The 24,561-nt window shown below is 43.9% G+C and overlaps 1 protein-coding gene and 1 non-coding gene across 2 annotated transcripts in view; one reads left to right on the forward strand and one right to left on the reverse strand.

The window, feature by feature from the left end:
* TMEM233 (transmembrane protein 233) overlaps positions 1 to 22,234 on the reverse strand; it is a 69,264-nt gene extending 47,030 nt beyond the window's left edge. The window contains exon 1 of the mRNA XM_040350575.1: positions 21,811 to 22,234. Coding sequence (XP_040206509.1) covers positions 21,811 to 21,990 — 180 coding nt within the window. The 5' untranslated portion in view covers positions 21,991 to 22,234. The remainder of the gene's footprint in view (positions 1 to 21,810) is intronic.
* Positions 22,235 to 22,719: 485 nt separating this feature from the next.
* Positions 22,720 to 22,878, forward strand: LOC120925679. The gene has a single exon (XR_005746894.1). It is a non-coding gene; the product is annotated as a U1 spliceosomal RNA (small nuclear RNA).
* The last annotated feature ends 1,683 nt before the right edge of the window (positions 22,879 to 24,561 follow it).

Below are 24,561 nucleotides of genomic sequence, written 5' to 3' on the forward strand. Positions count from 1 at the left end.
GCATCATTTAAATTAGGCGCGTTCCCGCGCCGAACGTTGTGCGCATGTTCCGTTAGGAAATTTCCAGACGTGCATTGCGTGAAATTACGGCGCCCCGACGTTTTTTTTAAATGCGACGTGCGTTACGGCATTTCGTATTCCCGGACGTCTTACGCAAAAAAAAAAAAATCGAAATTCGACGCGGGAACGACGGCCATACTTTAACATGGCTGATCTAAAGATAAGCCATGTTAAAGCAGGTGTAACTTTGCGACGGGTAAAAACGACTAGCGTCGACGTACGGGATTGCGACAAACGTGCGGATCTTCGTGGATCGCCGTAACTAGTCATTTGCATATTCTACGCCGACCGCAATGGAATCGCCACCTAGCGGCCGGCCTAGAATTGCATCCTAAGATCCGACGGTGTAAGTCAATTACACCTGTCGGATCTTATGGCTATCTATGCGTAACTGATTCTATGAATCGGTCGCATAGTTAGGACGGGCGGATCACAGAGATACGACGGCGTATCAGGAGATACGCCGTCGTATCTCTTCTGTGAATCTGGCCCTAAGCTTTTTTCTGACACTTGTTGCTTACCAGTTAAAATCATTTTTTTTTGCTAGAAAATTACTTAGAACCCCCAAACATTATGTATATATACATGAATAGACAAGTGGGTGACTAAAGCGCTAGCCAACAGTGAAAATTAAAAGTGACCAGTGAAAAACAAAATGCTGCTCAAATCTAAAATGTGCTAACAACAAATAAAGGTCTGAATAAAGAATGATGAGCGCAAACTGAAAATCTAAAAGTGAATATAAAGACAGTCCATAGGGGACTGATAACAATCAATAAAGATATGCAGTGAATTCAAAATTAGTGAAATAACCCAAAACTGATAATAAATCCAAAAATAAAAGTCCAAATATATAAATCAAAGTTTGGATAAAACAATCTAGTGTGCCAGTGATAAACAAAACTTCTGCACTTCGGGCATCAATGTGGACAATCTTGATAACTCTTTGCTTAGCCTAGGCTCGCAGTGCGCTTACCTCCAGACACTAGGTCATGCGTGTCAACGAAATCCTCCCAAAACTGGAACAGAATCCAAACAGTGGGTAACACGTGTTGCACGGAATCTTCCCAGTGCTGAGATAGAATCGAGGGGCGTTCTCTGTATCCAATACCAGTATAGGTCCAGGCGCAGCGAAGTCGACTCCACAGGATATATATACATATATATTTTAGCAGAGACTCAAAAGAATAAAATGGCGGATGCTGCAATATTTTATGTCACACTGTATTTGTGCAGCGGTCTTTCAAAAGCAATTTTTTTGGGAAAAAATACACTTCAATTAATAAAAAAAAAGAAACAGTAAAGTTAGCCCAATTTTTTTGTATAATGTGAAAGACGATGTTATGCTGAGAATCATGACATCATGACAGAATCATGATCTTTATTCTAAGCAAAAAAATTGTGATTGTCATTTTATCCAGAATTGTGCAGCTCAACTGTGCGGAATGGTATCCATACTGTACAAGCAGTGCGGGCAGGACTGAGTACCTCGCATTTTACAGCGCAAGGCACTGTTTACCTTTCTTTTTTTTCTTTATTGAGGTTTCACAGAATGACAAATAAAACCATGAAAGGACGGAGCTCCCATGCGAGGCGTAAAAATACAGACATGCTGCATTTCCCTGCACCTTTGCACTCGTCAACCCTCTGCTTCATTGTAGTGTGAATGTGCCTTAAAAAAAATATTTATACCCCTTTTTTCCACATTTTGTCATGTTACAATCAAAAACGTAAATGTATTTTATTGGGATTTTATGTGATGGACCAACACAAAGTGATACATAATTTTGAAGTGGAAGGAAAATGATAAATGGTTTTAAATCATTTATTTTTTTACAAATAAACATGTGAAAAGTGTGACGTGCATTTAGCCCCCCTGGGTCAATACTTTCTCGAACCACCATTCACTGCAATTACAGCTGCAAGTCTTTTTGGAGATGTCTCTACCAGTTTTACACATCTAGAGAGTGACATTTTAGCCCATTCTTCTTTGTAAAATAGCTCAAGCTCTGTCAGATTGGATGGAGAGCGTCTGTGAACAGCAATTTTCAAATCTTGCCACAGATTCTCAATTGGATTTAATTCTGGACATTGACTGGGCCATTCTAACACATAAATATGCTTTGATCTAAACCATTCCATTGTAGCTCTGGCTGTATGTTTAGAGTCGTTGTCCTGCTGAAAGGTGAACCTCCGCCCCAGTCTCAAGTCTTTTGCAGAGTCTAACAGGTTTTCTTCTAAGATTGCCCTGTATTTGGCTTCATCCACCTTCCCATCAACTCAGACCAGCTTCCCTGTCCCAGCATCCCCACAACATGATGCTGCCACCACCATGTTTCACGGTGGGGATGGTGTGTTCAGGATGATGTGCAGTGTTAGTTTTCCGCCACACATAACGTTTTGCTTTTAGGCCAAAAAAAGGAAAATTTATTATCATACTTATCGTAATTTTCCTTTCCTGATGGACTCCATGGCAGCCTACGTGTGGGTTAATCCCGCCTCCTCTCCATTGATAGGACCCCATACCCATAAAGGTTTACTCACCGCCCAGTACTGGTGTTCCGTAACTATCCCGACTCCATAATTTCAGGGTGGGAACTCCGTCTGCCATGGAGTCCATCAGGAAAGGAAAATTACGGTAAGTATGATAATAAATTTTCCTTTTTCCTGACTGACTCCATGGCAGCCTACGTGTGGGAAATAACTAGCCAGACCACACGGGTGGGTATGCTGAACAAAAATAAATTTTAATTTGTCCCGTCAACTGACAAAACTGATAAACCAAAATTCACAGAGGAAAGAGATGCAGGCTCAACACAGTAATGGGACATAAAGGTATGTATAGAAGACCAAGAGGCCGCTCTGCAGATGACATCTGGAGCCACGTGACGAGCTGCCGCCCAGGAAGCTGCCATCCCTCTGGTAGAGTGAGCTGTCACCGCTTGCGGAGGAGCCAAGCCCTTCGCCCTATAAGCCTGCTGAATTGTCTGAACGATCCAGGCCGCGATTGTTCTGGCAGAAGCCTTTTTCCCCTTGTTACTGCCTGAGTGCAGGATAAACAAATGATCTGAACGTCTAAAGGGGGACGTCATCTGGATGTATTCAGAAAGGATTTTGCCCATGTCTAGAGGGTGAGTCTCATTGGAATCCGAAGACCTGAAGGTAGGAAGGACAACTTCTTGATTCTCATGAAAGACAGAAGAAACTTTCGGATTTGAACCCAGCATGGGTATCAAAACCACCCGATCCGGGAAGAAGGTCAGGAATGGCTCTTTGTGACCAAGGGACCCGATCTCCGACACTCTTTTGGCCGAGGTGATAGCGACCAAGAATGCCACTTTAGCTGAAAAGTCCTTTATAGAGGACGGGGAAGGCCCCGACGTACTGAGCCCACTCAGAAAATCCAGGACTAGTGGGAGATCCCACTTGGGAAATCTTGGCTTCCTTTGAGGTCTCAACCTTGATGCCCCTCGAAAGAATTGTTTGACTAGTGGGTGTACTGCCCACGAAATTCCAGAGAAGGCCGACAGAGCCGAGATTTGAACTCTCAATGAACTTACTGATAGGGGAAGATCTAACCCCGTTTGGAGAAAACTCAATACATCTTGGATTTCTGGATTCCTAAAGGACCTGCCTGAGACCGTAGAGAATTCTACAAATTTAGCCCAAATTCTTCCGTAGACTTTATTCGTGCTTGCCCTTCTCGAGCTCATCAGCGTGGAGATCACCCCAGAGGCGCAACCAAGGGATTCCAGCCTCTCCCTCTCAAGAACCAGACCGTCAGTTTCATCAGAGCCGGACAGGGGTGTAGGAGTGAACCCTGAGAGAGAAGGTCCGGTCTGACTGGTAGAGGTACTGGGTCCCGATAGCTCAGTTGGACCAGGAGAGGGAACCATGGCCTGTTCGGCCAGTAGGGAGCCACTAGTGTCACCTCGACCTCTTCTGCTTGAAGTCTCTGTAGAAATCTCAGAATTACTGGGATCGGGGGAAAAGCATATGCTCTCTGGAAACTCCACCGATCCGTCAAGGCATCCGTCCCGATCGCCTGACTGCAATGACCTCTCGAGTAGAACTTCTCCATCTTGGTATTGTGCTGTAAAGCAAAAAGATCTACTTGGGGACTGACTCCCAGAGACAAGATCCATTGGAATGTTTGGATGTGGAGAGACCACTCGTTGATATCCACCTGAGTGCGAGAAAGAAAGTCTGCCTGGGAGTTCTGTATTCCGGGAATAAAGACTGCTGTCAGGTTGACCAGGTTTTCCTGTGCCCACTTCATGATGGGTTCGACTTCCCGTAGAAGAGACGAACTCCGTGTCCCTCCTTGCCTCTTGACATAGGACACTGCTGTGGTATTGTCCATCCTCAACAGTACCGACTCTCCCTTCAGGAGTTGGGAGAAGGACTGGAGGGCACACCAGGCTGCTCGAAGCTCTAGGATGTTCGAGCCCGGATTGCGGAGGCGAGCATCCCATCTGCCCTGTGCCATGTTTGTACCACACAGGGCCCCCCAGCCGTAGCCACTGGCATCGGTCGTCACTGTGACCCAGGAGACCGGGGCGATGGAATGGCAATTCCGTAGATTTTTTGGCTGAAGCCACCAAAAGAGGCTGTTCCTCATGGAAGTTGAGATGCGAATCTGCTGATTCTTGTTGCCTGACTTCCACTGCTTGAGGAAGCCGGACTGGAAGGGACGTAGTCTCCACAATGCCCATTTCACCATGGGGGTTGTGGAAACCATTGTTCCGATGATCTTTAGACATTGGAATGCCTTCAGGTGGTGGGTGTCTAATGCTCGAGAAATCCTCTCTTGAACCACAGGGACCTTTTCCATCGGAAGAGAGATGGTTTTCTTCACTGTGTCGAACTGGGCCCCCAGATATACTAGGCATTGAGTTGGTTCCAAATGGCTTTTCGATAGGTTCAGGAGCCAACCGAATTCGGACAGGATCGAGATTACCTGATCTCTTTGCGCTAAGAGCTGAGTCTTGTCCTGGGCTAGGACAAGGAGGTCGTCTAGATAATGATAAAGTCTTATCTTTTTCAGTCTGATAAAGGCCACCACTGCCAACGGGGTTTTGGTGAAGACTCGTGGTGAGGTTGTCAGCCCAAAGGGTAGGCACACGAATTGAAGGTGTTCTTGTCCAACGTGGAACCTGAGATATTTCTGTAACTCGATTGCCACCGGAACGTGGAAATAAGCGTCCTTCAGATCTATCGAGATCATCCAATCGCCTGGCTGTATGGCTTGCTGGATTGTCGACAGAGTTTCCATCTTGAACCTTCTGTGTTTTATAAATTTGTTTAGATAGGTCAAATCTATGACTGGACGCCAAGCACCGCTTTTCTTCTGCACCAAGAAGAGGGAGGAGTATACTCCATGAAACTGTTCGTCCTTTGGGACGCATACTACTGCTCCTTGGGATTTGAGTAGATCCACATAAGTTAGAAGAACCTGTCTCTGTTCCGCTGACCTTGGGAGAAGGGTGGAAATGAACCTTGGAAGAGGAATGCTGGAGAACGACCATGCGTGGCCTGATGTTATTGTCTTGATGACCCAAAAGTCCGTGATCGAGGCCGCCCAAACGTGCCGAAAGAGGAGCAGTCGAGCTCCCACCTGATCCGCCTGGGCGGGCGTTGTTTCAAAAGGACTTAGCCTGATCGCGTCCACTCGACGCTTGGTTCGAAAATGCTGGTTTGCGAAAAGATGCACGGCCTCTACCCCAGTTTCTTCTGAAGTTTCCGCCAGGTCTGTAGGCGCGAGCTTCTCTAGTGCGGTCCGGGCTATACCTTCGGAATTGCGGTTTCTTCTTACCGGACTGACGCCTGTCCTGGGGGAGAAAACCCGATTTACCACCTGTAGCTTTAGCAATGGCGTCATCCAGCTTGTTGCCAAACAAGGATGATCCCTCAAAGGGAATCTTACACCAATTTTGTTTGGACGATGGGTCAGCGACCCAGGGGCGCAACCACAAGGCCCTCTTGGCTGTAACAGAGGACAGCATAATTCTTGCCAATAGGCGAATTAAATCGACGGATGCCTCCCCCAGAAAGGCAACTGCTAGTTTAAGTTCTGAAGTAGCAGAACTTCTGGCCAGCTCTTCAGAGACACCCTTAAGGAAGGAGTCCACATTTTCCGTCCAGGCCTCCATTGCTTTGGATAAAGCTGCCAAGGCCAAAGCAGGTTTGCAGGCTGTACCAGCAAGACCGTAGATTCTTTTGAGGTCTTGATCCATCCTCCTATCAAGACCGTCCTTGAAGGACACTGAATCAGCCAGTGGCAGTGTAACATGCTTGGCCAGTCGAGTCACTGCTGCGTCTACCACAGGAATATTCTCCAGGTGTTTAACGTCATCTGCTTTGAAGGGATACAGTCTGGAGGCCTTGTTGGCCATAGAGGACCTCTTGTCTACTCTACTCCATTCTTCTTCAAAGATGCCCTTTAGTTCGGTTAACAACGGAAAACTTGGGCGTTCCTTCCCCAGGCGTTTAAAATATTTCTTTTGCTTAGCTGGAGAAGTAGATTGCTCTTCCCACAAGAGAGCCTCCTTGATTGCTTTGATAAGTGGTGTCACTTGGGAGAAGTCGAACTCTAGACTCTCCTCATCGCTTTCCAGTTCACCCTCCTGGGAATCTGGGGAAGCAGCGCGAGGCTGGGAAGGACCGGGATCCTCAAGGACCTCGATGGCCGGAGAACCAGACCTGACGGTACCGGTTTGACTTTGTGTGTGGGAGACATTCTCTCTCAAAGATTTTTGTACCACACGTTCCACAAGAGACTCGATACGACGATCTTCAGTCTCCTTTTCCCCAACCGCCAGGGCGTAGCATCGGTCACACAATGATTTGCCCTCCGGGACATAAGTATCACATCCCCAGCAGGCTCTGTGATCAGAGCGGCTTTCGTGGTGGTGGGAGCGGTGTCTGGAGGAGGAATGGGAACTTCTCCTCTGATGGGAAGATGTAGATGGAGATCTTCGTTTACTCTTTGATTTAGATTTAGAAGAGGAACGTTGATGCGGCCTGGCAAGGTCTGCGGACTGGATAGCGGCATAAGGATCAGGACCGGAAGGGCTAAGGAAAAAATGAGATATATATATAGGGGGAATAAGTCAGACAGAAAACATACAAAGTGTGACTTCCACCCCTATGCCCCCCCTCACCCGCACATACCTTGTGCGTGAGGGCTGGCCACCTGTAGACGGTGACTGGTCCATGGTTTCTTGGACCTGCATAGTACTGTGATATATATCCAAACAACTGAAGAGATCCTAAGATGCCGGATAAAAAACAAAAATATAAAAATATAAAAAAATACTGCCCCTTTAAGAAGAGAAAACATTTTTTTAAAAACCATATAGAAATTTAAAATTTTCAAAATGCTAGGCAAGAAAAGAAAATATATTTAAAAATTAATTTGTTATGCAGCATTTAAAAAACACCAATAATGTATTAAACAAGAAGAATAAAAAAGAGGATCTATGCCTATAGCATAGGCAGATCCCCCACTGACCTGGCAGAGTATCACAGGATCAGCTGCTCGCCTGTCAGGAAAAACCCCAATGTACACAGGCGAGCAGCTGATTTTTAAATCCCCCGCCGGAGACGTCAGACGCTGCCCACGTACGCGCCTGCGCAGTGGTGAATGGCTCAACGGCGCCTGCGCGGCCGCCGCGAGTCCCGTCCGACTGCGCATGCGTGAACCAAGCCTCGCTCTGAGATTGGGCACTGCGCATGCGCGAAGGGCTCTGGTGCTCGCACCAGGAAGAGAACAAACGGCGCTGGAACGCAGGAGCGCTCCAGCCGCCATACAGGCAGAAAACAATACATGGAAAACATACAACACATAGGTGACTGCCATGGAATAGAAATAAGACCTTGCCAGCCAGGAAGTCCGGATCTTCAGCACACGCAGCAACGACCGCACAGCGGAGGGGAAGTTGCTGCAAAGCTCTCCACCCGCCCATGGCTGGGATCCGAGCTGCACCGCTTAAAGTGTGCTATCCATTTCAAGTATGTCTTTGTTTGCACAAATCTGTATTTCCTGGATCCATGGAGGAGGACAAAAAAGGAACACCAGTACTGGGCGGTGAGTAAACCTTTATGGGTATGGGGTCCTATCAATGGAGAGGAGGCGGGATTAACCCACACGTAGGCTGCCATGGAGTCAGTCAGGAAAGTTAAATTTTTGTCTCATCTGACCAGAGCACCTCTTCTACAAGTTTGCTGTGTCCTCCACATGGCTTCTCACAAACTGCAAACGGGACTTCTTATGGCTTTCTTTCAACAATGGCTTTCTTCTTGCCACTCTTCCATAAAGGTCAGATTTCTGGAGTGCACGTCTAATAGTTGTCCTGTGGACAGATTCTACCACCTGAGCTGTGGATCTCTGCAGCTCCTCCAGAGTTACCATTGGCCTCTTGGCTGCTTCTCTGATTAATGTTCTCCTTGCCCGGCCTGTCAGTTTAGATGGACGGACATGTCTTGGTAGGCTTGCAGTTGTGTTTTTTTTTATAACCTAACCCTGCTTTAAACTTCTCCACAACTTTATCCCTGACCTGTCTGGTGTGTTCCTTGGCCTTTATAATTCTGTTTTGTTCACTAAGGCCTCTTTCACACGGGGTGGATCAGTAATTATCCGCCCCGTGAACCTCCGCTTGCTCAGCGGGGATCGCTCCGTTGATCCCCGCAGAGCTGGCGGATGACAGGGCGGTCCCCGCACACTGTGCAGGGACCGCCCTGTCTTTTTTCCGCTCTCCCCTATGGGGGGATCGTATGAACATGGACCGTCTGTCCGTGTTCACTCGATCCGCCAGACGGTTGGAAAAGTAGGTTTTTCTTCCATCAACTTTGGCGGATGGGAGTGGGTCGGATGTCAGCGGGCATGTCACCTCTGACATCCGCGGCTCCATAGAGGAGCACAGAGCGCCCGTTCAGGTCCGCCTAAAAAACTAGCAGGTGGATCTGAACGGGCCGCCCTTGTGAAAGAGCCCTTATGTTCTCTAAAAAATCTTCGAGGGCTTAATTGAACAGCTGTATTTAAAATGAGATTAAATTACTCACAGGTGGACTCTATTTACTAATTAGATCACTTCTAAAGGCAATTGGTTATTCTATATTTTAGTTAGAGGAATCAGAGAAAAGGGGGCTAAACACAAATGCACGCCACACTTTTTTTTTTCCAGATATTTATTTGTAAAAAAAATTGAAAAACATTTATCATTTTGATTCCAGTTCACATTTATGTGCCCCTTTGTGTTGGTCTATCACATAAAATGCCAATAAAATACATTCACATTTTTGGTTGTAACATGACAAAATGTGGAAAATTTCAAGGGACATGAATACTTTTTCAAGGCAGTGCATGTTTTGCTTTTTGCACATATTTTCTGCCTGTCCTTGTGGAGACCTGTGCTTTTTAAGTGCAGAAAAATGTAGGGCTCCGCACATAGTGTAAACGAGACCTGAAACATGTTTGGAAAGAAAGACAATTACTGTAAATTAGGTTTTTATTGGGTATTGCAATGCTAAGACAAGAGGCTTTCTAGAAAGAACTTGGAGAAAAGGGATTGGACAGCCGCACTTCCACAAAATCCTTAAAAAGGTTGCCTTTAATGTAATGGTAAAAGAGAACAGCACTACACGTCACAGCAAGCAGTGGGGTATGAAGCTGACAGGTTTCACACTGTAATGTCAGTGCTTAGTCATAGCTAACACAAGATGGTAAACAACTCAAATATATACACCTAAATCAAACACGTGATCCACCTCCACCTGTGGTCAACCATCGTTAATGATGTGTGTTCAGATAATGAGTAACAATCGATGGTGATCACCTGGAGAGGTGGACCACATTAGTGGTCATATCTAATACACATGGGGACCCAAAGGGAAAAAAAAACTGTGTAAAAAATATATATATAATAAATCAATAAGATGAACAAACACAAATGTAAAAAAGGCATAAATAAAGCTAATGGCAACAATCCGACATACAGGTGTAATCAATGTGAAAACAAATAATGCAAAACAATGTCATTAAAGCACAATTATGTGAACGTGTGTTCTTGTTCAATGTGTAAAACAGTGTGAAAAACTCAAGAATCCTGTATATACACATATATGTGAATCATAATGATGCAAGAGGGTGAGCATAAAAAATTTGTGTATTTTTTTTCATATGTGTATTAGTCAGGATACTCAAAGAGCATGAAAACAGAGAAAAAGTAATAATAATGTGCTGGAGGGACAAAGCTCATAATGAAGCTAAAAGAAGAAGCTGATAAGATAAAATGTGTATGTCATGTGCCAGTGAGTTAAAAAGATAAACTGTGAATAAACTTGTGTTCATCATGATAATCACGATGTATGTGATTAAAGAAAAAATTGAGTGACCAATTGTATGCGTCCGTACAAAAGACGTGATGGAAATCGAAGGTGTATGAGGAAGGGAGACACGGGCTTGGATATATGTGTGTATAGACCACGCCAGCAGGACTCCCACCACATATCCCTGAATCCCCATCGTATGCTGGCATTCACAGTGTATATCATAGTTAAAAATAATCAAATAGTTTTAAAAAACTAGGGCTGAAAAATGTTAGGAACTGCAGAGAGTTCAGCTGTGAAGTTAATGAAGAAATCGGTTGAAGGCTTATTGTATGTATGGTATAAAAGCCTTATCGTATGCAAAAGGAGGGCGACATGCATGGTGCTCCCAAGAAAATGAGAGAAAACATGCATGTACACCCAATGGAGGTAAATGCTGTACAAAAAAGGCTCAGCAAATCGACCAATTCTAATAGAAAATAAATAATAAATGATAGATGTACTTGATACAATATGTAAAATATATTGAGAGCAGTGCTTGATGTCATAATTAAATGCGGGAAAGATTTCCATACAACGTGAAAAACACAGCCTGTTCTAAAATATAGATATAAAGAGGATAGATATAGAGAAAAAGTTGTTATGTACATAGGTAGAGGGATGTCTCAAGACCTTTGGAATTTAATTGCAATGATGGTGGAATTCAGGTCTCCCTCATGTTTTACTGGAAATTACCGTATTTATCGGCGTATATCGCGCACTTTTTTGCCCTGAAAATCAGGGCAAAATCGTGGGTGCGCGATATACGCCGATACCCGCTTCATTAACTTCACAGCTGAACTCTCTGCAGGTCCTAACATTTTTCAGCCATAGTTTTTTAAAACGATTTGATTATTTTTAACTATGATATACACTGTGAATGCCAGCATACGGTGGGATATGTGGTGGGAGTCCTGCTGGCGTGGTCTATACACACATATATCCACGCCCGTGTCACCCTTCCCCATATACCTTTGATTTCCATCACGTCTTTTAGATGTACGGACGCATACAATTGGTCACCCAATTTTTTCTTTAATCACATACATCGTGATTATCATGATGAACACAAGTTTATTCACAGTTTATCTTTTTAACTCACTGGCACATGACATACACATTTTATCTTATCAGCTTCTTCTTTTAGCTTCATTATGAGCTTTGTTCCTCCAGCACATTATTACTTTTTCTTCCGTTTGTTTATTTTTCTCTGTTTTTCATGCTCTTTGAGTATCCTGACTAATACACATATGAGAAAAAATACACACATTTTTTATGCTCACCCTCTTGCATCATTATGATTCTCATATATGTGTATATACAGGATTCTTGCGTTTTTCACACTGTTTTACACATTGAACAAGAACACACGTTCACATAATTGTGCTTTAAAGCGGAGGTTCACCCAAAAATCCACTTTTTGACATTAGCTGTAGCATACTGCTAACATCTGCAGTATGCTGTTTTTTTTTTTTTTTGTACTTATCGTTATACGAGCCCTTGTTATCCGTCTCCGAGCGGGGAATCCTGCGGGGAATGGGCGTTTCTAAGCAAAGAGGAGTTGATTGATGGCTGCTAAGGCGCGTCACGCTTTCCGAAAAAAACGGAAGTCAGACTCGGGCGTTTACGGCGCCTGCGCCTGCCTTGTAGAGCTGACTGTGCAGGCGCCGTAAACACCCGAGTGTGACTTCAGGTATTTCCGGAAGGCGTGACGTGCTTTAGCAGCCGTCAATCAACTCCTCTTCGCTTAGGAACGCCTATACCCGGAAGTAATCCCCCGCTCGGAGCCGGATAACAAGGGCTCGTATAACGATAAGTACAAAAAACAAAAACAAAAAAACAACATACTGCAGATGTTAGCAGCATGCTGGAGGGATGTAGCTAATGTAAAAAAGTTTATTTTTGGGTGAACCCCCGCTTTAATGACATTGTTTTGCATTATTTGTTTTCACATTGATTACACGTGTATGTCGGATTGTTACCATTAGCTTTATTTATGCCTTTTTTACATTTGTGTTTGTTCATCTTATAGATTTATTATATATATATATTTTTTTTTTACAGTTTTTTCTTTCCTTTGGGTCCCCATGTGTATTAGATATGACCACTAATGTGGTCCACCTCTCCAGGTGATCACCATCGATTGTTACTCATTATCTGAACATACATCATTAACGATGGTTACCACAGGTGGAGGTGGATCACGTGTTTGATTTGGGTGTATATATTTGAGTTGTGTTGTGTTAGCTATGACTAAGCACTGACATTACAGTGTGAAACGCGTCAGCTTCATACCCCACTGCTTGCTGTGATTTGTAGTGCTGTTCTTTTTTTTACCATTAAAGGCAAACTTTTTAAGGATTTTGTGGAAGTGTGGCTGTCCAATCCCTTTTCTCCAAGTTCTTGCTCCATGCATTGCCTGCACCCACGCTTCTGAGAGGACATTGATTGCATAGCACACTCACATGGAGCGGCAGTCCTCTTTTTCTCTATTGAGGCTTTCTAGTAAAGTGAACAGTAAGCGCTCCAATAGGCCATGGTAAGAGAGGATTTGGGGATTCTGGTTGGTTGGGTTTGAATGCAAAGGGAGTTTGTTTTCTGGTTGAATGATATTATGTAACAGAGATAAATGAAATGGTATGTGGGTTCAGCACATTTTTTTTTCAGTACAAGAGTCTTTCTATTACACAAAATAGGTTTTGCTTGTTGGTTAACTTAATAATATTTTGATGGATGAACCATTTGTTAAAGTTTAAATAGAATGTCAGTCTATGCTCACCAATAGAAAAATAGTCACTGAAACAGGAGAAGAGGTGAATTCTGTCTGACTTGCGGTAATAAGAGTGAGTTTTAATTGCACATTATTAGAGGATTAATCTTAAAAATGAAATCTTGTTGACCTGCCACACAGGAAATTTTTAATTACCTAGTAGCTTAATGATATTTCTAGTGGTAAAGTTCTTTACATTAATCATAATGTATACACTTCACAGTGCTAGGCTGCAGTCATACAGTATTATTGCCAAGCCTCAAGATTTATAAACTCACGGTCACTTTATTAGGTACACTTTGCTAGTACCAGGTTGGCCCCCCATTTGCCTTCAGGACTGTCTTAATTCTTGGTAGCATTGATTCAACAAGGTGTTGGAATCATTCCTCAAAGATTTTGGTCTATGTTCACATGATAGCATCACACAGTTGCTGCAGATTTGTCGTTTGCACAACCATGATGCGAATCTTCAGTTCCACCACATTCCAAAGGTGCTCTATTGGATGGAGATCAGGTGACTGTGGAGGCCTTTAGAGTACAGTGACCTCATTGTCATGTTCAAGGAACTAGTGGTGAGATGATTTGAGCTTTGTGACATGGTGCATTATCCTACTGGAAGTAGCCATCAGAAGATGGATATACTGTAGACATAAAGGGATGGACATGGTCATCAACAATACTCAGGTAGGCCGTAACATTTAAATGATGCTCAGTTGGTACTAAGGTGCCCAAAGTGTGCCAAGTAAATATCCCCCACACCATTACACCACTATCACCAGACTGAACCGCTGATAAAAGGCAGGATGGATCCATGCTTCTATGTTGTTTATTCTGACCTTACCATCTGAATGTTGCAGCTTAAATTGAGACTCATCAGACCCAGCAACATTTTTGCAATCTTCTATTGTCCAATTTTGGTGAGCCTGTGTGAATTGTAGCCTCAGTTTCCTGTTCTTAGCTGACAGAAGTGGCACCCGGTGTGGTTTTCTACTGCTGTAGCCCATCTACTTCAAGGTTTGATATGTTGTGCGTTCAGAGATGGTAATCTGCATACCTTTGTTGTAACGAGTGGTTATTTGAGTTACTGTTGTCTTTCTATCATCTCGACCAGTCTGCCTATTTTCCTCTGACCTCTGACATCAAGAAGGCATTTTTGTCCACCCAACTGCCTCTCACCAGATATTATTTCTTTTTCAGACCATTCTCTGTAAACCCTAGAGATGGTTGTGTGTGAAATTCCCAGTAGATTGTCAGTTTTTGAAATACTCAGACCAGCCCACCTGACACCAACAACCATGTCACATTCAAAGTCACTTAAATCCCCTTTCTTCTCCATTCTGGTGCTCGGTTTGAAATTCAGCAAGTCGTCTTCACCACGCCTAGATGCCTAAATGCATTCAGTTGCTGCCAAGGTATTGGCTGATTAGCAATTTGTGTTACCAAGCAATTGAACAGGTGTGCTGTAAGAGTCCAGGGCTTACTACGCCTCAGTGTGCCAACCCACACCTGCGCAGAAGACCTGGTGGAAGAAGGCAGGAGGCACACAGGAAGTGACCCCAACCTGATGGAAAAAGGCAGGAAAATACCCAGGAGGCGCACAGAAAGTGACCTCAACCTGATGGAAAAATGGCAGGAAAATGCCAAGGAGGCGCACAGTAAGTGACCTCAAACGTCCCTATATAAGCCCAGCCCAGACACTGCCAAATTGCTAGATTATCTTCAGTCCCCACTTGTTCCTGTGCTAGTGTGTGATCTGTCTGATCTTGTTGTGACCTGGAAACCTATTTGACTAGTCTTGATTGCTGCTTGCCATTTGACCTCAGATTTGTACTGTGTACCATTCTACTTCTTTGCCCCTTTTGTACTCCAGATTGGAACCGACCCCGGCTTGGATCTCGACCATTCTCCTTCTGATTAACCCTTCTGTACTTTGTTGCCAGAGTGGACTTGACCTCGGCTCGGATCTCGGACTAAGGCTTCGCACCCCTGGCACCCGTGCCACTCGGTGCCCACTAAGTCTCTGTCTCCATGTCCAGAGGCTTCAAGGACCAGAGGTGCAAGGGAGGCCTCCCCACTACTTCCGTCTCAGCTCATGACGTGGCCCTCATGACATGTACCTAATAAACTGTCCGGTGAGTGCATTTTTTACAGCTGTGGGAAACCTTTCATTTAACCTGCGTGGTGGTAAATATGAAGAAGACACAAGATGTATGAGAAAGAGGAAATGATCTTACCAGAGTTTTTTTTACACCAGAAACCTACTGTAGGTTGGCAGCCATTTATTTCTGATATTTGGCAGAAGAGCTATTTTTGTTTTTAAATTAAAGCTGAACTGCAGGAAAACAGCTAAATACACATATGTAAGGTGTTCTATATGCAAATAAAATATATATATATAATTCTGTCCACCCAGTCCTGAAATGTGCTGCCGCACAGCACATTCTTGTCCAGCAGGAGACATGATTTAACTTTACTGCAGCTAGGTAACCCTTACAGGTCCCCCTGCCCCTTTATCTGGACAGTAAAAAAAAAAAAATCAGCACATTGATGAGCTCATCTCTCTGTCACTCTGCTTTCTCTTCCTGTCAGTATGCTCCTTGTTAGCATAATCTAATTCAGCACAACTGTCTTTGTGTTCTTCCCCTCTTCCCCCAGAATGGGTTGTGCTGTACAGGTATTGCAGTAGACTGATATCAGATATCATTCAGATACATACACTGCTAACATTTAAATTGATTTGGGTCCTTTATGTCTGCTATATTACCTTTAAACCTGTTACAAGCCCGGACAGAGCTGATAATGAAAAACTGCTTAAACTAGGGTTTACTTTAACCCTTGCTGGGCACTGCTTCCTGTTTTGCACATCAAATGGCAAACCCAACGTTGCTATTTTTTGCATGCACATTACAGACGTGAAAGTCTGTGAAGGACTTCAAATTGGTAGTAGTATGTAATAGTTCAGGTTGCTTCTAACTTTAGTGTAAGGGCTATGGATTAAAACAAGATCATGGTTGTCTCCCAACCCCGGAACAGTTTGATCCCAGAAGGGGTGTCCGGGGATGCTAGACTTTAGCCCTAACCTTACTCCTGGATTTTCAGATTGTCTACACCAGGGGTGTCAAACTCAATTTCATTGTGGGCCGCATCAGCATTATCATTGTCCTCAAAAGAGCCTGTTGTATCTGTAAGATTAGATGTCCAGCGCATCCCTTCCCCTTACATTAGCTGTCAAGAGCCACCCCACCATCAGAAGTTGAGTCCCCCACTCTCCCTTATATCACAGTGCACCCTCCTTTCCTTATGCTGCTTCTGGGAAGAAGCTGGATGCATTTCTTGAAAGCAGAAAGTACAAGGTCTGGAGGAGGACCAGAGGAGGGTTGGAGCTCTCCTGCAGCTGCAGGAGAGGTGCGAGGGCCACATGAAATGACATGGAGGGCCGGATTTGGCTCGCAAGCCTTGTGTTTGACATCTGTGGTCTACACTATTTAGAATGTTTACCTTTGTTAACACCATGCTATGTCATATGTACATATCCAAATGATCCACTCATTGATAAATCTCAATGTATGACATTGCTTATTTTCGTTCTTTGATTCGTTGCTCTTTGCAATAAAAGTTATTGAAAAAAAAAAAAAAACAAGATCATGGTTGCCACTGCAGCCATGAGCTTGTTTAACCCTTTGGCTGCCATAATGTATACAATGTATGGAGAGGTTACAGATAGGGGTCTGGGATATAAATTGTCCCTGGCAGTGAAAGGACTAATATGAATTGCTCTTTTCTGTTTAGACTCTGTAAACCCCTTTATATGTAATTGACCTTGTTAGATGAATTAGGGTAGTATTTAATAAATGCAAAATTTCTATAGTTTTGGACTTTTGTCAAAAAATCACTTATGCTGTGTACACACAATCGGAAATTCCGACAAGAAAAGTTTGATGTGAGCTTTTGGGTGGAAATTCCGACCGTGTCTAGGCTACATCAGACATTTTCTTTTGGAATTTCCGACAGCAAAAATTTGAGAGCTGGTTCTCAATTTTTCCAACAAGAAAAGTTCTTGTCGGAAATTCCGATCGTCTGAATGCAATTCCAACGCGCAAAAAAAACATGCATGCTCGGAATCAATTTGATGCATGCTCGGAATCATTGAACTTTATTTTTCTCGGCTTGTTGTAGTGTTCGGAATTTTATGTGACCGCGTGTATGCAACACAAGTTTGAGCCAACATTCCATCTGAAAAAAATCCACGGTTTTCTTGTCGGAATTTCCGATCGTGTGTACGCGGCATTAGTTGGCCTAAACTCCAGTGTTTACACACACAGCTCCCGGTCCCCGCTCTGTAACGAGCGATCGCGTGTGCCCGGCGGCAATCGCGTCCGCCGGGCACACGCACGGGAGTCGGAGCCGACGTAGAATGACGTGGTCTCGCCCAGGAGAGCCGACCTGCCGCCGGCGGCTGGTCGGCTAGTGGTTAAGAAGCATTGGCGGAAGTGACGTTTTGACATAACTTCCGCCCTGTTATTCTATGGAGACGGGTGGGGGCCATCTTGCCCTCACTCGTATCCCAGCTGTGCAGGAGGAAGGACCCGATCGCCTCTGCCGCTGCTGACGGCTCCGGTAAGCGGCGGAGGGTGTGGGAGAGCGGCGGGAGGGGGGCCCTCTCCCGCCACCGATAACGGTGATCTTGCGGCGAATCCGCCACGGAGACCACCATTATCGTTAACAGGACCGCTCACAGGAAAGATGAATATCTCGGTTGTGGCAGCAGCTGCTGCCGTTACCGAGATATCCATCTTTAAAATGCCGACGTATATATATATACGTGAGCGGGTCCTTAAGGTATTACTCTTGGTGTAAATGATCTGGTTCCTGGGCAAGTGGCTTCTATACCCCAGAGGATTTCCACAGTCTCCTTGGCTTGTAGTGTGATGTAAAAAGAGTTGAAATTGAAGCATTACATCACTACTAAGAGAACCAACTTTATTCCATTAAAGGTCAGGGGTACAATTTCAAACAGTATCCAACGTGTTTTTGGGGGTCTAATTGCCCCCTTGATCAGGGCTTGACTGGCAACAAAGCGAACATACCAGAAGTAAACTGGACCTATAATGGCATTCCTTATGGTATGAATTCAAAGCACAGCTTGTCCCGTCCTGACCAGGAGAAGGCACAGTGACAATTGCCAGCAGCTATTACCACTGGCAATCATCGGATGAAATACCCAACAGACTGGTTGTACCCAAATTGATCGATCAATGAACTGGGAAAATCAGTTTTCCCATACATGGTTCGAATCTCAGCTGGTCCCTCCTGAGCCGGCCAAGATTCTAAGGGGTAGATTCAGAAAGGGCTTCCTAACTTTGCGGCGGCGTAGCATATCGTGTTTATACTACGCCGCCGTAAGTTAGCGAGGCAAGTACATGATTCACAAAGTACTTGCCTGCTAAGTTACGGCGGTGTAGCGTAAATTGGGCGGGCTTAATGGCGCCTAATTTAAATTTAGCTGAGGGGGCGTGTTTTATGTTAATGGGGCTTGACCTGACGTGATTGACGTATTTTACGAACGGCGCATGCGCCGCCCGCCTACATATCCCAGTGTGTATTGCGGCAAAGTACGCTGGCCTAACTCTTACTGAATCTAGCCCAAACTGTCTATGGCTGGCTTAACACTACCCTCTCCAGACAGTGCTGCTGTCTCAGAGTGTTATTTCACAGATAAAGGAGACCCCCTAATGTTGATCTACACCTGGAGAATTTTGTTTGAACATTCAAACGAGAAAGTATAAAAATGACTTGTTCAACCATTCCACGGTGCCTTCATGGACTCAACAGATTTTGAATGATTTTTCATTCAAGTACCATGTCAATGTCTTGATTTTTGTGAAATGAGCTATCTATCTACTTCTGGATTAACTTTGACAAGAGCATGCACATAAGACTAGTTACATTTTTTTTCAGCCAGGAGTGAATTCAACGATTAGAAATTTCCTATTAGATTTGATAAGAATTTTCTATTCTTGTCTTTCAATTTTTTCACTCACTCTGGTTAAAGTAGATTATCAATAGATTTTAACTCTTAGTTAATCAAACAAATGTTCTGAAAACAACAATTAAGGCCAGCTTAAAACAGGACGTGTTTTACTGGCTGGATCACCACATAAAATTAAAAGGAATAAAAAGACGAAAAAAAGACTAATGCAGCCACCACATCTAATGCCGCGTACACACGGTCGTTTTTCGGCATGAAAAAAAACAACGTTTTTCCAACTTCATCATTAAAAATTATGTTGCCCACACACCAATCGTTTTTGAAAAATTATGAACAAAGCGCAGTGACGTACAAAACGTACGACGGCACTCTAAAGGGGAAGTTCTATTCGCCTTTGGGCTGCTTTTAGCTGATTCCTTGTTAGTAAAAGACGATTTGCGCTTTTTTGTCTGTTACAGCGTGATGAATGTGCTTACTCCATTATGAATGGTAGTTTTACCAGAACGAGCGCTCCCGTCTCATAACTTGCTTCTGGGCATGCGCGGGTTTAAAACGTCGTTTTAGCCCACACACGATCATTTTTTACAACCCGAAGCCGAAAAACGATGTGAAGCCCACACACAATCATTTTAAATGACGTTTTAAAAAAACGTCATTTTTTTTCATGCCGAAAAACGATCGTGTGTACGCGGCATAAGGCTTAGTAAACTGCAATATGTTACATTTGTGGTTCTGGGTTTAAATAGGCTTTAAGGATCAGGGCCGCCATCAGGAATTATGGGGCCCCTTACACAGCTTAAGGCATGGGCCCCCTGGAGCAGAGAACTGGGGGGGTGGGGAGGGGTTGTGCTACCGTCTGAAATTGAGAAGCGGGGGGGGGGGGGGAGGTGGCTGGAAGAAATTAAGAAAAATATATATAAAAAAAAGGGGATCCTCTGGGCCCTTTAATGAAAAGAAATAAAAAATATATATTTTTTTATTTTTAAAAAGGGGGGTTGCCAGCTGGGGCCCTGGGGACCACTGAGCCCTATATATATATATATATATATATATATATATATACACAAATTATTATTATTTTTTATAAAAAGAAATTACAAAAAAAAGGGGTTGCCATCCGGGACCTCTGGGCCCTTTAATAATAATAAAAAAATAAACCTCTGGGCCCTTTAATAAAAAATAAATAAAAACAAATATATATAAAAAAAAATAGACATTTTTAAAAACAAAGGCGAGCTTCCATCCTGGGCCCTTTAATCTCCGGGCCCCTGGGGAGCTCCTGACCCCTAAAAAAAAAAAAATTGTCCCTTTAATAAAAAATTTAATAAAAATATAAAAAATGTTTTTTTCTTATAAAAAAAAAAGGGGGGGGGGTTGCCATCCTGGGCCCTGGGGACCTCCGGGCCCCTTACAGTTGTACTGCCTGTACCCCCCTGATGGCGGCCCTGTTTAGGATACATCTAATTGTTATCAGCAACCATCTTATGTTTCCTTTGCTTTTGTTTTCATTAAAGTACCCCGCAGTTTTTGCTGCAGGTCAGTCATTTTCTTAATGACAGCTGCTGCTCACGATGATGTACTTTTAATGTATAATTGGTAGTTCAGAGCAGAGATAATATACAACCATTTGTAGAATTGTAAATTGCTTCAAGATTACCCATTACTTTACCACCAAGACTCACGCCCTGTCTAATGGACAAATGTCCTTCTGGAGATTGATGGTCTTAATAACTTTAATATCAAGGACACTTTGCCTTTATTTTATGGCCGCCACTTAATATTTTTACAATCAGTATAAAGCATATTGAGAATCGCTTTAACTCCCATTCACATAAATTGGATATGAAAGTCATTAGCAAAGCATTATCATATTAGCATTATTTCATTATATTAAAGCTACATGAATGTCAGTATCGCATATACATAAATTCTGCAGCTACAAAATGTATGTACATCAGCTAATAAATAGTGATACCAGTCAAAGATTTATGCACACTGCTATTTCCACTGAGGTACTGCTAGCTTTGACTCTCATCTGCCACATACTGGACCTTCTATATTTGTAAAATGAGTTAATGGACAGGAAATAAATCACGAATCGCTTTAAATTACAAGTGTGTTCGTTTTTAAATCCTATTGATCACATGGTTTATATAAACTGTCTAAATACAATGTTATATATATATATATATATATATATATATATATATATATACTGTATTTATTGGTGTATAATACTCACTTTTTTACCCTGAAAATAGATGGTAAACTGTGTCTGCGTGTTATACGCAGGGGGATGTGGAAAGTTTTTTTTCCTGAAACTTGGCTCTTAAAGTTAGGGTGCGTGTTATACGCCTGTGCATGTTATACGCCGATAAATACGGTATATATATTTAAAATATACATTTCTAAAATGAATGCTATGTTCAAAGTGTAGCAATCCATATCACTTATTAAGCAATTATTTTTCAGCCCTAAATTGATGGAAGGCGGAATCTAATTGGTTGCTAGGAGTTACTGCACTTTGCTCATCATCACCGCTCTATGCGTTCCTTAGCAAACAGGCTGGTGCATTTAATTGCGACAGCATCTGTTATCAAGAAAGTAAATGTTTAGTACTTACCATTATAGAGAACACAAATGCGACAATGTTTATAGGATATGCAGGGCAGAAACAGGCGAATATCGATAAGATCAGGTAATTGCTGGGCATGGGAGGTGGCGTGGATTCATTGTCAATGTTAGTCCCTGGGCTCTCTTCTAAAGCCCTTTTGATTTCTGGACTGGAAGGAGTTTGAGACATGGAAAATTCAGTGCACAGAAAGGGGTCTATCCAGAAAAGTTCAGCTGTCTTCTTTGAGGCTGAGGGGCGGCTATGAAACCCAAGTTGGGATTCAAGTAAGAAGTGATCTCATCTCGGCTGATGCCTGATCAGCAACGGAGCAACAGCAAGGGTGCTAGTGAAAGAAGGCAGACACAAAGACTTGCATATAGTCCTCAGAAGTGAAATGCAGATCTGTAGCCTTGTCTCTTAAAAGCTGGTATTGCTATTTGATGCCTAGTGCAGGTCAGTTTCATCTTGGACAGAGCTGTTTATCCTGTGTGGGATACTTGCAAGTATTGTAGGACTTTTAATCTCACATTATCTCACTTGGATTGTAGTGCGGCTCTACAATGAATTCCCAAACATAATGGGGTTGATTTACTAAACGCTAATAGACTGGAAGAAATTTGCCCCACAGCTTAGTGAATGAGGTGAAGCACTGCTGTATTGCATCATCCAATCATGTGCAAGCAAAATGTTTTTTAAAAATGTCCTTGCATGTGATTGGGTGTTTTTTTGCATACTAAAAACTTCACACATTCATTAAGCTCTGGGGCAACTGGCAGCTGGTGTGTGTCTTGCTATCCTAACTCGAATACCTACATGTAGGAGAGGCTCCATAGGATGCTGCAAGAGAAAGGAGTCATCCTGAAATAGGAAACCTGGGAGAGTGGTCATACGGTGTGCTTTTGCACCTCCTACATGTACATACTTACCTGGCAGGGGAGACACCATGATCATGAAGGTGGTTCTCCCAGGGCGAGGCACGGCTATTGCACACTCTAGGCCGTGCTGATCGTGGTTGTCTTCCCTGCCGCTTCTCGGCCTTTTGGCTGGGACTGGGTGTGGTATCTGTCCTTATCAGTTGTCAGCGGAGCGCTGAAGCACCTCCTACATGGGGAGGGTGGATGCAATCCAATGACGTCATTGCACCTGGAAGGATGGTTTCAGCAGGGACTACGCTGTGCTGCCCGACAGAATACTGGGGGCCGGCCCATGGTTGAGTCTGAGCCATCTGGAAGGGTGCTCCTGGTGAGGATGGGTGCTGTGCTTGGTCTAGGTCTTTTTGCCGAGTTCTAGTCTGGCCTTCTGGCTGGCTGGTGTAAGTGATCTATCTCTGTCAGCGATCCGGTAGGAGGAGCTGGTAATGCCCTGGGATACGACGGGGTAGGACCATGCAAATCCGCCGGGTTGGCTGGCAGGGGTGGAGGGCTGCACTGGCCGGTTGGGGGGTCGGATATGGAACGAAAAGCCTATGGTGCATGTGCCCCTGGAGTGGCAGTCCAGGGGTATCTGAAGATCACTGTGTGTGAGGGACACATTGATTTAAGGATACCACGGTCACTGCACCAGATACACGCTTTTTTTAGCACCTGCCTCCTGGGCCGGGCCTTTTGGCTAGGACCGGAGGAATTTTGTATTCCTGGCCGGAGGGCCTGGTCATTGTTTCACCACAATGGCCACTTCTTTCACTCTCCTCTCCACTATCCCTTCCCCCACTTTATTTTATTTAAGCCTGTGTTTGTCACTTTTTTGTCTTTTTTTTGTTGTGCACGTTTTGTCACTGTGTGATTAGTAGGGTGCGCGTCCTCGGGCCAGCCCTGAACGTCTTGGGAGTGGGTGGACATGGCCTTCTGGCTTAGTTCGCCTGCTCTCATGGGGTCTCCCTTCGGGGGAGCCCCACCTAGTACTGGGAGGGTTCTGTTTCGGCAGTCCCTCCGAGGAAGTTGGGTCCGTGTCGGCTTCGGTTGCTCGGACCACAGTACCTCAGTCCCCGTCTGGAGCCTAACGCCCCGGGGGATCAGGGTTTGGGTCCCTCTTCACAGGAGGACCACTTGACGTTGCACCCGTCTGCACGTTTTTGTGAACACTCTTTATGTGTGTGCACATTTTTTCTGCACCGGGTGGAGTTTTTTGGGTGTGTTCACACGCCATAGGCTTTTAAAAAAAAAAACAAAAAAAAAAAACTCCTACATGTACCTAAAATGAATAAAACTATATTCTTAAAAAAAACACAGTGCTGGGTAATGGTGCACTAGATGCAGTACAGATTCATACAGAGATGGGAGCAGGGGAAGGGGTTAATGTAAAATCACATACAGTGTGAAGATGGAGATGAGGGGGTTAAAGTACAGATGTGCAAAATAATAGAGGAGCAGGGTAATTTACAGGTCATGTACAGATACAGGCAGGAGTTCAGATGTGCAGGGGGCAGGGGTGAAAGGGTTAAAGACTTCAGAATAAGTAACAATGAATAAAAAGATTAGCAGCAGCTGCTGCTGATGCATTCATTCATTTCCAATTTACTGGTTACTACTATTTTCTCTCCTTCTTATTTTGTAGGAGAAAGGGGGGGATCAACAATGTAAATAGTAGTGTGTTTACCTTTGTGATCGCTGTGATTGATCATCACAATGACTGCACAATGACAGCATTGTACAGAGCCACTTGGATCAGCTGTGCACAAGGTATCTGTGAACCCAGCTATCTGAGAACGACTCTGTTTGGAACCATTAATGTATGGGAAGGTTCCTTAATGTAAACAGTAAT

The sequence above is a fragment of the Rana temporaria genome, chromosome 1, assembly GCF_905171775.1.
Source record: "Rana temporaria chromosome 1, aRanTem1.1, whole genome shotgun sequence".
NCBI classification, from domain to species: Eukaryota; Metazoa; Chordata; class Amphibia; order Anura; family Ranidae; genus Rana; species Rana temporaria.